The sequence below is a fragment of the Aphanomyces invadans genome, assembly GCF_000520115.1.
Source record: "Aphanomyces invadans strain NJM9701 unplaced genomic scaffold supercont1.24, whole genome shotgun sequence".
Taxonomy (NCBI): domain Eukaryota; phylum Oomycota; class Saprolegniomycetes; order Saprolegniales; family Verrucalvaceae; genus Aphanomyces; species Aphanomyces invadans.
Window position 1 is genome coordinate 537,045 of NW_008580169.1, and position 13,797 is coordinate 550,841.

General features: G+C 57.8%; 4 protein-coding genes across 8 annotated transcripts; 3 read left to right on the top strand and 1 right to left on the bottom strand.

Annotated features, from left to right (window-relative positions):
- Positions 1-18: 18 nt before the first annotated feature.
- Positions 19-6,519, top strand: H310_10062 (hypothetical protein; the record flags this gene model as incomplete). 4 transcript variants are annotated; one of them, XM_008876306.1, is made up of 6 exons in its annotated part: positions 19-4,215; positions 4,263-4,463; positions 4,511-5,541; positions 5,592-5,874; positions 5,923-6,077; positions 6,123-6,519. In XM_008876306.1, the coding sequence occupies 6 exons, from the start codon at positions 19-21 to the stop codon at positions 6,469-6,471; spliced, it is 6,216 nt and encodes a 2,071-aa protein (XP_008874528.1). In that variant the 3' UTR covers positions 6,472-6,519. The 4 variants fall into 4 exon arrangements, with proteins under 4 accessions (XP_008874528.1, XP_008874530.1, XP_008874527.1 ...); XM_008876308.1 differs by having other exon boundaries at positions 5,592-6,077; XM_008876305.1 differs by having other exon boundaries at positions 5,923-6,519.
- Positions 4,214-8,550, bottom strand: H310_10063. 2 transcript variants are annotated; one of them, XM_008876310.1, is made up of 5 exons: positions 8,408-8,550; positions 8,155-8,333; positions 7,906-8,107; positions 6,903-7,857; positions 4,214-6,846 (listed from the first exon to the last, which is right to left on the bottom strand). In XM_008876310.1, exons 1-5 carry the CDS (start codon positions 8,534-8,536, stop codon positions 6,518-6,520), a joined length of 1,794 nt encoding a protein of 597 aa, XP_008874532.1. In that variant the 5' UTR covers positions 8,537-8,550; the 3' UTR covers positions 4,214-6,517. The 2 variants fall into 2 exon arrangements, with proteins under 2 accessions (XP_008874532.1, XP_008874531.1); XM_008876309.1 differs by having other exon boundaries at positions 7,906-8,333.
- A 271-nt stretch (positions 8,551-8,821) lies between these two features.
- H310_10064 (hypothetical protein) lies at positions 8,822-10,262 on the top strand. The gene is made up of 5 exons (XM_008876311.1): positions 8,822-8,989; positions 9,048-9,138; positions 9,200-9,397; positions 9,448-9,774; positions 9,818-10,262. Exons 1-5 carry the CDS (start codon positions 8,841-8,843, stop codon positions 9,977-9,979), a joined length of 927 nt encoding a protein of 308 aa, XP_008874533.1. The 5' UTR covers positions 8,822-8,840; the 3' UTR covers positions 9,980-10,262.
- A 181-nt stretch (positions 10,263-10,443) lies between these two features.
- Positions 10,444-13,785, top strand: H310_10065 (hypothetical protein). Its single transcript, XM_008876312.1, has 9 exons — positions 10,444-10,717; positions 10,816-10,999; positions 11,056-11,218; positions 11,271-11,409; positions 11,464-12,225; positions 12,277-12,648; positions 12,697-13,323; positions 13,381-13,473; positions 13,529-13,785. Exons 1-9 carry the CDS (start codon positions 10,496-10,498, stop codon positions 13,724-13,726), a joined length of 2,760 nt encoding a protein of 919 aa, XP_008874534.1. The 5' UTR covers positions 10,444-10,495; the 3' UTR covers positions 13,727-13,785.
- The last annotated feature ends 12 nt before the right edge of the window (positions 13,786-13,797 follow it).

Genomic DNA, 13,797 nt, shown 5'->3' on the forward strand with positions numbered 1-13,797 from the left:
CACAGCCAAGATTTGGCGATGCTTCGACAGGCGCCACCTTCGTACTACATCATTCCCGGCGGAAGCCAAATGACACTTCCGTTGATGAGATGGACATTTCGAGGGTTTTCGATCGCGCTGTGGACGAAGCTGCCATTGTCTCAAGAGGGCAAGAAAATCCGCCTCTTCAAATTCTACAGCACGAGCAAATGCCAGGGCGTGGAATGCCTGATCACCCCGCTCAGTAACGACAGAGTCACGCTGACGATGTCATCCATCACGGACGAAAAAGGTTGGCGCCACGTGAGCTCGCAGTTTCAATGGGCTCCCGATTCGTGGCACTTTGTCGTCCTCTGCCATCGCCAGCACTACCTCAAGAAAAGTCACGTTGTGTGCTTCGTCGACGGAGTCCGTGTTATGAATGAAGACCTGTCCTTTCCGGCCGTCATGGGGCCCATGGTTCAATGTCTCGTCGGCGGCACCGACATCAACAGTGTCATGGGCGACTCGCACATTTCGAGCATGACCATGTACGAAGACGAGCTCCATGCCGACGCCATCGCGACGCTGTATCGGTACGGCCCAACACAAACGTGTCTTCGGCGCATTCCCACGGGTGTCAGCCCGTTCCAGCACTCGATCGTAACCACAGACACTCTATGCCCGCTCACAACCGTGGAAAAATCCGCACTGTCCCACCAAAACAGTCAACTGAAGGTCGTGTTCTCGGTCAGCGCCGACGACGCCTACCTTCCCAACGACACGACCGCCGGCCGTCTCTGCGTGCAGTGGACCAGCGAGGGCGAGTTCGACGATACCGGCTGGACTCGGCTGAAAATGGACGCCGCAGACGTCGAGTTCCTTCCTCAACGGCAGATCCTTCTCGACGACGCGGTCACAATCGTGACGCAGCCGAATCGGTCGGACGATTGGTTTCACCATGGCGGGATTCTGTCGATCCCCGTGTTGCTCGATCGCTTCCTCGATGCCAACGCGATGACGCAGACGTTGCTCACGGACGCTCTACACGTCATGCAAGAACTCTTGCGCACGAGCGTCGCCCATCAAGAAGACATGCTCCACGGGTACGGCTTCCACGTCGTCAGCCACGTCCTACGCGCCCACGAGTCCCAGATGCGCGACCTCTTGACCCCGAGCATCGCGACCACGTGCGTCGAGCTCGTGCTGAACCTGTGGCCGTCGAGTGAAACGCACCAGTCGATGCCGCTGTTTGCGGCGGGCGTCCACGGCCTCCTGCTCGACTTTCATTTGTGGACCCTGGCTCCGTACAAGACGCAGAGCCTCCTGATCCAGCAGATCCTGGTCTTTGTGACCCAACATCCTCGTAGTTTGGACGTTGCGATCCAGGCCCAGCACATTGTCGACATCTTGCGAACGTTTTACGGCCATCGCGTCCTGTCGGACCCGTCGTCGGCATGGATCGCGGAATGCGTGGCGTCGCTCGTCCTCGTGCTCAATCGGTCGCTCGCCGCCGTCGACGAGAAGCAAGTGCTTCAGGTTGGTCAAGACGGAGGGTCCAACGCCCCTCCCGTTCGGGTCCCGTTTCGCCTGGTCCAGGACCTTCGCACGATCTGCCGACTCCTGGTCATCTCGACCGACAACGCGCTGGTCACCCGAGCGATCCTGAACAACCTGTGCGAAACCTTCGAGGCCGACGCGGCGAAGCGGGTGTCATGTGTCGCGGCTAACGTCGTTGAAGTGTTGATGCTTTTGATGGGACCCAAACACGGTTGGGACGTCCGCTTGATTGCCATGCGCCTCTTCGTGATGTTGTACGAATGGATGGAATCCGACGCGGGCCGTGCCGCGTTCCACGCGCTCGAGCGACAGTACCAGTCGGAGGCGGTCGCAGACCCGAAGCTCTGGAACGAACTCGCACACGACAGTGTGTTCAACATGGGGCTGCAGCACTCGATTGCCCTGAATGACGTGACAAACCGGGCGATCGAAATGCCGCTCTCGGACCAAACGCCGTCGCCACCGTCGTCTGCATCGACACCAGCGAGAAAGGAAACAAAGGATTGTGGCAAGCCTCCCCCGTCGTGGTGGAAATTGTCGTCGTCGAATCGACTCGTGCTGACGTTTTCCGATCGCCTCCTCGTCCTTCGCTCGATTGCGTTGCGTCAGTTCCAGATCGGCGTTTCCGACTCTGCGACGGACCTGCAGGTCGCCGTCAGTGCCGCGGTCCCGTCGCTCATCGCGCTTCCCTTGCGTGGCATCCTTCCATTCGTGTCGGTGTTGTTTTCAAATGCGGCCATCACCCCACGCGATCGCGACAAGGTCCTGATGGAAATCAGCGTCGTTGTCAAAACGGACAACGGCGTCCAGATGCAGCTCTTGGACGAGCCGTGGGTCGTCTGGTTTGGCGACTTGCTCGCGTCTTGCGCCACTCAAGCCACGGGCGAAGACCTTGTCCTGGACACCATCATCACGCTCATGTGCCGTGCGCTGTACAATCCCCACGGATACCTGTGCCTCGACAAACTCTTTGCCAAGTTTCCGAGTCTGCCGTGGCGGCGCCGCGTCCTCGCGCTGATCTTTATTCGGACAGCGCGAAACAAAGCGATGCTGTCGAGGTCCATGGCGGAAAACCTGTATCGGTTGCTCATGGCCGCAACGTTTCTGCTGATCCAAGACAGTCACGAACAAGCAGAGGTCCTCATGTCGGCATGCTTGGACATCACCGAGTTGCTCTTGGAAAGCACACACAACAAACATCGCGCGGGCGTGATCCCGGGCCTGCGACTTTGTCGCCTTTACCTGGCACACATGCCACCCCCCCTGCCCCACCGGATGCTCCAGTTGCTCGCGACCGGGTTGCAGCAAGAAGTGAGCCACCGCATGCCGATTGACGAAAGCATTCAAACCCAAGATATGCTCCGCCGCGTCCTCAGCAGTTTGGCCCTCGCCCGCACCGTCAATCCAGCCGTCGACTGCAGTGAACTCGTCCTCCGCATCGCTACGTGCGGCTTGTTTGACAAGATGGACGAGCTGTCCGTGGAGCGACTGGGTGCGATGGACGCAGCGTCCGCCGTCGACCACGTCTTCAGCATCCTCGTCGACGAGCCCGAGTGTTTGCATTTTGATGAAATCGTCGACTGGACGCTGTGGATGCCCAAGTGGTTTCCCGTCTCTGCATTGTCAACTCCGTCTCCCGACCATGGGATGAAGAGCGCCGTGGTCGACGCTGCGTCGCAAGTTGAAGAAAAGCGTCTCTGGGAGACGGTGAAAGAAATATCCAAAAAGGAGACGGACCGCATGGCATGTCATGACGTCGGAGTCGATCGGCGGCGCCAGTGGACCGCGCGCAACTGGGACTACCAACGGTACAAAGTACTGACGGAGCAGATCGCATGGGACACGACTGGCAGGTGCTGCTGCATCTACCCCAGCACTTTCTTATCGTCCAACCACCCTCGCCACGAATACCAATTGACTCGTCATGAAATGCCACATCCGTCGCGGCGGCGCCACCGCATCGACGTGTACTTCAAGCCAACGATGTCCTCGCCCGCCCAACCTGTCGCTGTCATTTCGCGAGACGAGCTTGAAAAAGTGGGTCGTGCGATCGCAAAGCAGGGCGGTGCGGTTCTTGATCAAAGCACGGCGCCGGCAGAGGACGCGACCGAGTTCGACTCGACGCTCCAACCCACATCGCCCCGATCGATCGATGACGACGACGACGATGATGCTGACAAAGTGTCGATGCCGGCTCCATCGCACGTGTTCGCATTTCTCCATCCGTCCAGCGGCTGCGGCGTCCAGCCCAACGATCGCGTGTACTTGCAACCGTTGGTTCGAAAGGTCGTCCCGGAGGGGCTCGTCCTGGGCACGTTGTCCATTTGTGATCACGCGGCCGTGTTTGAGCCCCAGATTGCTTCGACATCAAAAGATGATGTCGAGTTGGCCGCGGGCCTCCAGCTCACGTATCGATGGACGTGGAAGGATGTCGTCGCGGTCTACTTGCGGCGCTTTCGGCTGCGAGAGTCTGCGATCGAGATCTTTCTCCACAACGGCATGGCCCATTTCCTCGACTTCCACGTCCCGGACGTGCCGTCCTCCGTGGCCGTCCGCGACGAGACCGTGCGCATGATCCTGGCCATGTGTCCCCGCACCACGATCAAGCAGTGGCCGAGGATGTCCCCCGGTCGTATTGTGGGGAATCTGACGAAAGCATGGCAGATGCGCGTCATGAGCAACTACGACTACCTCATGGTGCGCTCGCCGCTGTGAATTTCTTGAGCCGCTGACGTTGTGTGCAGGCGCTCAACACCGTGTCCGGTCGATCTTTCAACGACTTGACTCAGTATCCTGTGTTTCCGTGGGTGCTGTCGAACTACACAAGCGACCACTTGGACTTGGCAGATCCTGCCAACTACCGACCGCTGAACCAGCCCATGGGCGCTCTGAACCCCGATCGGTTGGCCGAGTATTGGGAGCGATACCACAGCTTTGATGACCCGGTACGCTGCCTCTGCGCACTCTGGACCATTCACCAACTCGGCGCCAGGTGATTCCAAAATTCTTGTACGGATCGCACTACTCGACGGCAGCGGGGTCGGTTTTGTACTACCTCATGCGGCTGCAGCCGTTCTCGTCCTTGCACAAGTTGACGCAGGGCGGATCGTTTGACCTGCCTGACCGCCTGTTCAACTCGGTCGGCGACGTCTGGACGATGTGCAACTCGAGCATGTCGGAAGTCAAGGAACTCACGCCGGAATGGTTCAGCACCCCGTCGTTTCTGCGCAACGTGCACGGGTTTGACTTTGGCACGCGGCAAGACGGCGTGCGCGTCGGGGACGTCGAGCTGCCTCCATGGGCACACAATGACCCCGAAGAATTCATTCGAGTCCACCGCGCCGCGCTCGAAAGCGACTTTGTCTCGGCCCATCTCCACGAATGGATCGACCTCATTTTCGGGTACCAGCAACGAGGCCCGGACGCGTTGGCAGCAAACAACGTTTTCTACTACCTGACGTACTCGGGCCTCGTCGATCTCGACTCGATCGACGACCCACACCTCCGCCATGCCATGGAGCAGCAGATTGCCCATTTTGGCCAGTGCCCACAGCAGCTCTTTCGCGACCCCCACCCGCCACGCGGCAGCTCGTCGCGGTCCGTGCAAGAGTACCCTCCCCATTTGACGACGTCGCTGAGCGGGCACGCCAGCGTAGTCACGGTCAAGGTGCTGAGCGACCGCGTCTTGGCGGTGAATTCGCTCGGCGGGATTGAATTGCACCACTGGAAACTTGAAAAAGACGGAGACAAGTGGGTCTTCCAAGTCGAGCGCGCCACGAGTCCCGTTGACGTTGTGCCGCGAGTGCCAGTCTACGCAACGTGTGTCTTTCCAGTGTGCATGTCGTCGCAAGGCCGCGTGTGCGTGAGTGGCGGCGCTCCGACTGGCACCATTCACCTCCGCCTCATCGATCTCGACAACGGCCGCGTGTTGGCTCGAGCGAGCGCCGACGGCCACACTGGCATGGTTACGTGCATTGCCATGGACATTCTCGGTGAAGACGAGTTCTTTCTCTCTGGCTCCACGTACGTAGTGTCGTTGCCGTGTGGTTGGACTTTTTCATGACCCACAACAGAGACTGCTCCGTGATGCTGTGGCAGCTCTCCCACATGAACAGCCCGTTCCGCCCGCCGCGGGTGTCGTCCTGCCCCCTCGTGGCATTTCGAGGTCACAAGCGCCGCATTGCGTCGTGCGCGCTCAGCATTCCACTCGGAATCGCCGTCAGTGCCTCCGACACGATGTGCTTGGTGCACAACGTGCACACGGGAGCGGTCTCGTTTGGATTCCAAAGCCCGCCGTGCGCAGTGTTTCAATCGGTCGCGATCTCGTCCAAGGGCTACGTCGTCGCATGTGCTACGGTCCATGAAAAAATCCGCTGTGCCGCTCCTCACACTCGTGCACGGTAGATCAGCGACACGAGCGTTGTCCTGGTGTACAACCTGATGGGGTCTTGCGTCCGCCAGCACTCGATGGAGGTGTGTGGGTCGCTCCAAATTTCCCGAGACGGGTCGTTGGTCACGGCAAGCCTTCCACGGAGTCTGCGGTGCTTCCGCCTCGACGAGTAAGTGCGCCTCGACTCGGTCGCACGCTCGACGGCATTGTTTAGTTTTACCGTCGCGGCCGAATATTCCAACCCCAAGGGCCACATGCACGCGATCTCGTGCTCGGAGATCGGTCCATTCGAAGCCGACATGCTCGCTGTAACTGGCCACGTGGACGGCAGCGTCGTATGGCATGTCCTGCCGGACGCCGACGGTCAGCTGTCGCTGCTCGAGTCGGTCGGGCGCTTTCTCAACTTGAATTCCAAGCTCAAGGTCGTCAAGGGCACTGTCCAGCAAGCCCAGAAACTAGCCATGTCGACGATCGACAACGCCCAGGCCGTGTCCAACACAGCCAAGGACATTGCAGACGAAGCCAAGTCGATGATGCACACGATCTTTGGCCTCTTCAAGTAGAGAATTGCGTCATGACAGACTTTGTGTATTGAACTTGACGTGTATGCTACGTCTGGCGCGTCTGGCGGCGGTGGTTTGCGCGCGGCAAGGCTGGCGAGAGGCCCGAAACAAGGTCGAGCGTCGTCTTGGCGGGCTGGTGGTACTCGAATCCTTGCGAGACCAGGATGAACCCGACCAAGTTGACCACGACGAGCGCGGCAAACACGTAAAAGACACGTTCCAACTGCCCATCGTTGAGGTCGCTCGTGATCCAGAACGAGAAGATGCTGTTTGTCCCGCCGGCCACGAGCGCTCCGAGCGTCGTCGTGAGGAGATTCAGCGCCTGGCACACACTCCGCATCGACTCGGGCACTTCCGAGTAAAACAGGTCGTACGCTGCAACGAATCCCGTGAGAACGACACACACATAGACAAACGCATGCGCTGCTTACATGGAATGTTGACAAGGATCTCGCCAATGCCGATCAAGAGGTACTGCGGAGTTTGCCACCACACGCTCAACGTGGACATGGGCAAGTGTTCGCCGGCCCGGGCGCAGTTCGAGTTGACGTGTGCAAGCACCCCCACATCCTTTCGCCAGACTTCGACGTACCCCGCCGTGAGCATACACGCCATGGCGATGACAAACCCGATGCCCATTTTGCGCAGCAACGTCAACTGGATGCCGCACGCCTCGACGACGGGGTACACCACCGAGTTGAACACTGGCACAAATACCAAGATCACGATCGCGTCGAACATGGACAGCATCGCCGACGAGATCTGCGTCGACCCGACGCGGAGATCCATTTGGCAGCCCTGCATGACAAAGTTCATGTTTTGCTGGGCGTAGACGGCCCAGAACACGATGAGGAAGCTGAAGTACGGCGCGAGTCGCACGACCTGCGCCGCTTCCTTGACTTCGCCCAACGAGTACTGCCCGGTCTCGGCCGCCTCGAGCACCCACGACGTGTCCTGACCAGACGTCATCAGCACGAGCGTTCCGTACACAACCAACCCAGCACCAGCGACGGCAAATGCCATGTGCAACGTCGGGTCCTGGATGAAGTACGACGCGATCGTCGTGACGATGGCGGGAATGAACGCGAGGCCGCCGGAGAGCACGATCTTGCCATGCAACGACTTTGCGCCGGCGCAACACAAAATGTCAACGAACCGACTCAACGCGCTACCCTGGGGCGGCTTCTTGACGTAGCGGTCGCGACCAGCGTAAAAGATGACGACGGCCACGAAGAACGAGACGGTCGGGATCAAGAACGACGCAAAGAACCCGAACGACTCTGGAATCAGCGGCGGCAAGCCTTGCACGGCCAAGTTGGTGAGGAAAATGTAGCTAAAGGTCGACCCGACGTTGATGGACCAGTAGAACCAATTGAAAAAGTCGTCCTGGGTGCAGGCGTGACGGGATGGAAAAAGGCATGGGGGATGGCGTACCCGCTGCTTTCGCTGCGCCGGATCCGTCACGTCGAATTGATCCGCGCCAAGCACGACAACATTGGGTTTAATGCCGCCAACGCCCATCGCAACTCCGCCAAAGAGCCCGGCCATGTAGACCGGAACCGACATGATCGACGGATGCGCGGCGATCGTGCAAACGACAAGACCAGCCAAGTACCACAACGAGAACGACAAGATGCTACAAGTCAGCGATGGACATTCGATGCGATGAACAAAGTGGATTACCTCTTGTAGCGCCCCAAGTACCGATCGGCGACGAACGCTCCAAAAAGGGGCATGATGTACGTGCAGCACGTGAACACGCTGTTGAGCTCCGTGGCCAAAACGCTGCTCATACCGAGATGCTTGCGAAAGAAGATAGGTAGCGATCCTGTGAACCCGTAGTACGCAAAGCGCTCGCAGAACTAAGCATCACGTTCCGTTGACACAAACAATCCGATGACACATCGGCCTTCCCTCGACGGCGAAAAGTACATACCTCAGTCACAAGGATGAACGAGCACACGCTGAGGATAATAGACTTGTACGCCTTCTTGGGGGCATCGCCGTGGACAGCGCCGACGGGAAGCAGGGCGTCCTTTTCCCTCGCGGCGCCTGGGGTAGTCATCGCGTTGCCGATTTGGTTGTGGGATTTTTGTCTGGCGACGTCGCGGGTCTTGAAGTCGCGTTGGAAACCATTTAAAATATTCTTGCCAAAGTATATCCAAGCATCATAATGGCATTTGTATGAGACGTTGTACCATCAAGGACATAATTTGAAATTGGTTTTTAAAACCGTTTCCCATGTTGAACTTCAACCACCACGTCATCGAAACAGACGGGTGACGTTTGAAACGCGTTCCAAACACCTTGAAGCCATCGTCCGGATAAAATGCTTTTTTGGTGGGCAGACTCACAACTCGGCCGACGACATGAAGGTGATCATCGACACGGACGGAGGGCTGGATGACGCGTTGGCGATCTTGACGGCGGTGAATCTGCTCCCACGAGGCACGGTAGTCGCTATCACGACTGTGTTTGGCAACGTGGACTTGCACCAGGCCACCCACAACGTCAAAAAGTGAGTCTTCTTGCATGCCATGGTGTTGTGGCCTTGGCATTGACATGTGCATTCCCAGGGTGCTCGAAGTATCGAAAGACCCATCGATTCCAGTGTTCTCTGGCGCCCATGCAGCACTCGTGTCGTCCGTGAAAGCTAAAAAGTGGGATGTAAGCCCGTCCACATTCCTCCATGCACACCTGGTACTGCAATGAGTCGATGATATTGTAGGGCCACGGACCCGATGGTTTGGGTGGTGCAGCAGGCATCGCTGAAGACAGAGGTGTGACACCGAACGACGCAGTTCCAGCTTTGATTCAATACGCTCAAATGTACCCTGGTGAACTCGTGGTGATTCCCATCGGCCCTGCGACGAACATTGCGCTTGCAATTGCCGCAGACCCCTCGTTCGTCGCAAATGTTTCGGAGGCACGTCTGTCCTTCGCCCCAGTTGTCCATGAACGTGACTCATCGAATAGGTGCTGTACATGGGCTGCACCATCAAAGGCGTCGGCAACATCACCCCTCACGCAGAGTTTAACACCGCGTGCGACCCAGAGGCGTGCCACAAGATGCTGTCTGCGTTCGTCGGGAAAGTCACAGTTGTGGGATGGGAGCTCACTCTCGACCATGGCCTTCCGTGGTCCATCTACCACGAGCTTTGTGCCATCGACACCCCCGAAGCGCGCTTCCTCCGAGCCATTTGCGCGTCCTACGAATCCCACCAACACAGCGTTCCGTTTGTCCTGTGCGATGTTTACACAGCTGTATTGCTCATTGACCCCACTTACGTCCTCCATACAAAGGTATCAAGCTGCTTCTTGTGGACCAAGCCAATCCTTCCTTTAGCTTGCCACGTGCGCTGTCCATCTTCCAGATGGTCCGCTGCGAGGCGCCTGCACCTGGACAGACGCGACTGACCCAGCAACCGCCATCAAAGTTGTATGGCAGGTAGATACCAATCGCTTCGTCAACGTGCTACGTCGGCTCGTGCAAGGCGGCGAGCCCTAGCCTGGATTCACAAAGCATACTTTTGCAACCACAACCTTGTGGCGTGTCATGGAGTGTCCAGGATCGAACCTCATCGCAGCCTTGCGACACTACATCGTACCAAACGCTCCAATGTGCATCATCAGGCTCTTAAGTGGTCAACCAGACAGCTTTCCATGCGGCCACCACACTCCTGAACGCGTGCAGAGCATGCGCAAGCCCGCCCCGCTGCCTCATCCCGCATAGCTGGGATCACGTCCTAAAAATTATCAACTTTTTCCCGTTTTTGGCAAAACGATCAAAATCGAGAGATATTTCGAGGGTTTTCCCCACTACCCCATCAAACGAGCGATGAAACCGCCCGAGAAATTCCCGGACTTTAACAACCTCGTTTCGTCCACTTGGGCCGACATATACAAATTTCAAGAGAAATGTTGTATACGACCTGACCTGGTAGAAAAGATCTCAAAGATCGCACGTGTTGATTTCGAAGGGCTGCATTGTCGTCATTCCCGCAACCAAACCGGCAGCACCACGATGGCTCTCTTCAGCGCGCGCGGGTTGAGCAACTTTATCAGCGAGATTCGGTCGTGCACGAACGCCGAGGACGAGCAGAAGCGCATCGACAAGGAACTCAACAAGTTACGGCAAAAGTTCACCCAGACGGGGCAACTCAACTCGTATGACAAGAAGAAGTATGCATGGAAGCTCATCTACATTTACATGCTCGGCTACGACATTGACTTTGGGCACATGCAGGTTTGTACAACCTGGGCAAGACAGACGTGCAACACGCGTTGCCACCGTCTTTGCGCCGTTGTTTGAGCTTCCCTGACCCGTCGTCTTCGCCTTTCTAGGTGATCAATCTCGTGTCGGGGGCCAAGTACTCCGAGAAATGTCTTGGATATCTTGGCGTATCCATCCTACTGAAGAGTTCCGACGAACTCATGACGTTAGTCATCAATTCGATTCTGAATGATCTCTGTTCCCCCGACGCGTCCTTTCAATGCCTCGCGCTGTGCTGCGTTGCCAACCTCGGAGGTACCGTCCATCTCAAACCACATTCTCCTTTCCACTCGTCACGCCCCATTCGTCAGGCATGGAATTGTGCGAAACCCTCGCACCACATGTGGTCAAACTACTCATGAGCTCGAGCAGCATTTGCCACGTCCGAAAGAAGGCAGCGTTGTGCTTGCGCCGCATCATCCCGGCCATTCCCGACGTTATCTTGCCTGAGGAGCTCGAGCCACGCCTGCAAACGTACTTTTCCTCTAGTCGCACACCCTCGCCAACCCCTGACACCGCTTCGAAGGTTGATGGAAGATCGTCATCTCGGTGTCGTCACGAGCGCCGCGGGCCTCCTCCAAGTAGCGCTCACACAAACGCCGACGGGCTACAAGTCGCTCATTGAAGTCGTCATCGAGCGGCTCGCTCAGCTCGTGCACAACAAGGTACACCTTGCCGCCGCTTCGAGTCTGTCGTTTCATTCGTGCCGGCGTCCGTAGAGCTGTCCCCGCGACTACATGTACTACTCGACCCCTTGTCCATGGCTTCAGATCAAGCTCCTTCGCATCCTGCAACAGTTTGGCGCGATCGAGGACGTTCGCCTCAACGAAAAGCTCAACGACACGCTGCGAAAGATCCTGGGCCGACCGAGCCCTGGCAAGGGCGCCAAGAACAACGCGATTTACGCCGTCCTGTTCGAAACAGTCAACCTCGTGATTGCCCAGGGGAAGCGCGCCGACCCGAAGCTCCACGAGCAAGGCATCCAACTCCTCGCGCGGTTCATCTCGGTGAGCGAGCCCAACATCCGATACATCGGGCTCGACTCGATGAACCGTCTCGTCCGCCTCGAAGGCGCGTCGGAAGCGATCCGCCAGCACAAAGCCACCGTGATCTTCTCGCTCAAGGATGCCGACAACAGCGTGCGTCGCCGGGCGCTGGATCTCCTCTTTGCCATGTGCGACCACTCGAACGCGCTCGAGATTGTCGGTGAACTTGTCACGTACTTGGCGGTGGCGGATTCGACCATCCGCGACGAGATTGTGCTCAAGGCGGCGATCCTGGCCGAACGGTACGCCAAGGACTTGCGTTGGTATGTGGACACTGTGCTCCAGCTCATCACGATCGCCGGCGCGGATGTCCCGGACGACGTCTGGCATCGTGTTGTGCAAATTGTCACCAACAACGAGGACCTGCAAAAGTACACGGCGCAGGTCATGTTTCGCGCGTTGGAGCCCAAGCACGTGGACGAGACAACCGCCAAGGTACGACGGCATTGGGGACGGCGCCGCACCCTCATCGGTAGCGACTGTTAGTTTGGCGCGTACGTGGTGGGCGAGTTTGGATTTTTGAATGTGGACGAGCCAGACATGTCGAGCACGCGCCAGTTTGACGTGCTGCTGCAGCACTATACGACGGGGTCGATCGCGACCAAGTGCCTCATCTTGACGGCATTTATCAAGATGGACAACCTGTTTGAAGAGATCCGACCGCGCATCCTCGACGTGTTCAAGAAGGGCACGTCCCACGTCGACTTGGAAGCTCAGCAGCGCGCGTGCGAATACTTTACGCTGCACCACTCGGGCGACGACATCATGAAGAACGTCCTGGAGCCGATGCCCGTGTTTCCAGATACCCGCGAGTCGAACCTTGTCGTGCGCCTTCGCGCGCAACAAAAAGCGGCCGAGGTGCGTGGCTGTCGGCTGGCCGCATTGCACGGTTTGATGGATGGCTAGGGCGGCGACGAGGCGGCGGCGTCCCCCGATGAGCGCGACAGTGCCGCTAGCCCTGCTCCCCATGGCGGGAACGACGACTCGTCCGATTTGTTGGGGCTGTCCAGTCCAACGAACCACAACCAGCAGCCGCGCCAAGGCAACGACAACGGCGTGGGTGATGTCTTTCGAGGGAAATCCAACAGCGGTGTCGACCCGAACAAACTTGCCGCCTGGTTCAACAAGATTGTGGCGACAAACCAAGGCGTCCTGTTCGAGAACGACGTGATCCAAATTGGCGTGAAGCAGGAGTTCCGTGGGTCCCAAGGCCGATTGGGACTGTTTTATGGAAACAAGAGCTCGCAGCCACTGACGGGGTTGAGCCTGAACGTGAAGAACGTGCCAAGTTTGCGCACGCAAGTGGAGGAAGTCGCCAAGGAGCTAGCGCCCAAGCAACAGCTCAAGCAGCAGGTCATGGTCGAATGCATGCAACCGTTCATTCAACCCGTCGAAGCTGTGTTCACGTACACGTCGGGGTCGCAGCAGACGTCACTCGACCTCAAGCTGCCATGTGTCGCGACGAGCTTCCTTGAGCCCGTCAAGCTCGGGCTAGACGATTTTCACAAGCGTTGGAGTGCGTTGGAGGGCCAGGTGTGTTCTTTGTCGTCGACCTCGATCGATCGTACGAGGGCTGACTGGGGAGTATAGGGCCGAGAACAACAAGACGCATTTCCTGCCAAATGGGACGTCCAAGCCGCGTCCAAGTTGCTCGTCGACGTGATGAAATTTGGTCTGGTCGACGTACGTATTCGACGTCGATCGGGTGGCGATGGTTCTGAATCGAAGTATACAATAGGGAGCGGACGTATCGGGCGGTCTGTCGATGGCAGCCACGTTTCGCACGGGCACGTCGTCTCCGTCCGGCGAGAAGATCTCGGTCGGGATTCTGGTCAAGTTGGAAAGCCAAGGCAACTCGTACCGAGTCACGGTGCGTGCGGTGCATCCTGACGTAAGTGTCGCGGTCAAAAACAACGTCAAGCTCGCGTTGGCCTAGTCCGTGCAGTCAGTCGAGTTCTGTTTCGTTCCATATCTTTATACGAACGTGCATGCACATGCGAGCCGTGT

Bases quoted from the DNA above. Each gene is read 5' to 3' on its own strand.
- H310_10063 (XM_008876310.1), bottom strand. From the start codon at position 8,536: ATGACTACCCCAGGCGCCGCGAGGGAAAAGGACGCCCTGCTTCCCGTC. The intron at 8,334-8,407 runs GTATGTACTTTT...CGTGATGCTTAG, and splicing joins CGTTCATCCTTGTGACTGAG to TTCTGCGAGCGCTTTGCGTA. The intron at 7,858-7,905 runs GTACGCCATCCC...GCCTGCACCCAG, and splicing joins CGGCGCAGCGAAAGCAGCGG to GACGACTTTTTCAATTGGTT.
- H310_10064 (XM_008876311.1), top strand. From the start codon at position 8,841: ATGAAGGTGATCATCGACACGGACGGAGGGCTGGATGACGCGTTGGCG. The intron at 9,398-9,447 runs GCACGTCTGTCC...CTCATCGAATAG, and splicing joins TCGTCGCAAATGTTTCGGAG to GTGCTGTACATGGGCTGCAC. The intron at 9,775-9,817 runs GTATCAAGCTGC...TCCTTCCTTTAG, and splicing joins CTTACGTCCTCCATACAAAG to CTTGCCACGTGCGCTGTCCA.
- H310_10065 (XM_008876312.1), top strand. From the start codon at position 10,496: ATGGCTCTCTTCAGCGCGCGCGGGTTGAGCAACTTTATCAGCGAGATT. The intron at 11,219-11,270 runs GTACTTTTCCTC...ACCGCTTCGAAG, and splicing joins CTCGAGCCACGCCTGCAAAC to GTTGATGGAAGATCGTCATC. The intron at 11,410-11,463 runs GTACACCTTGCC...CGGCGTCCGTAG, and splicing joins CTCAGCTCGTGCACAACAAG to AGCTGTCCCCGCGACTACAT.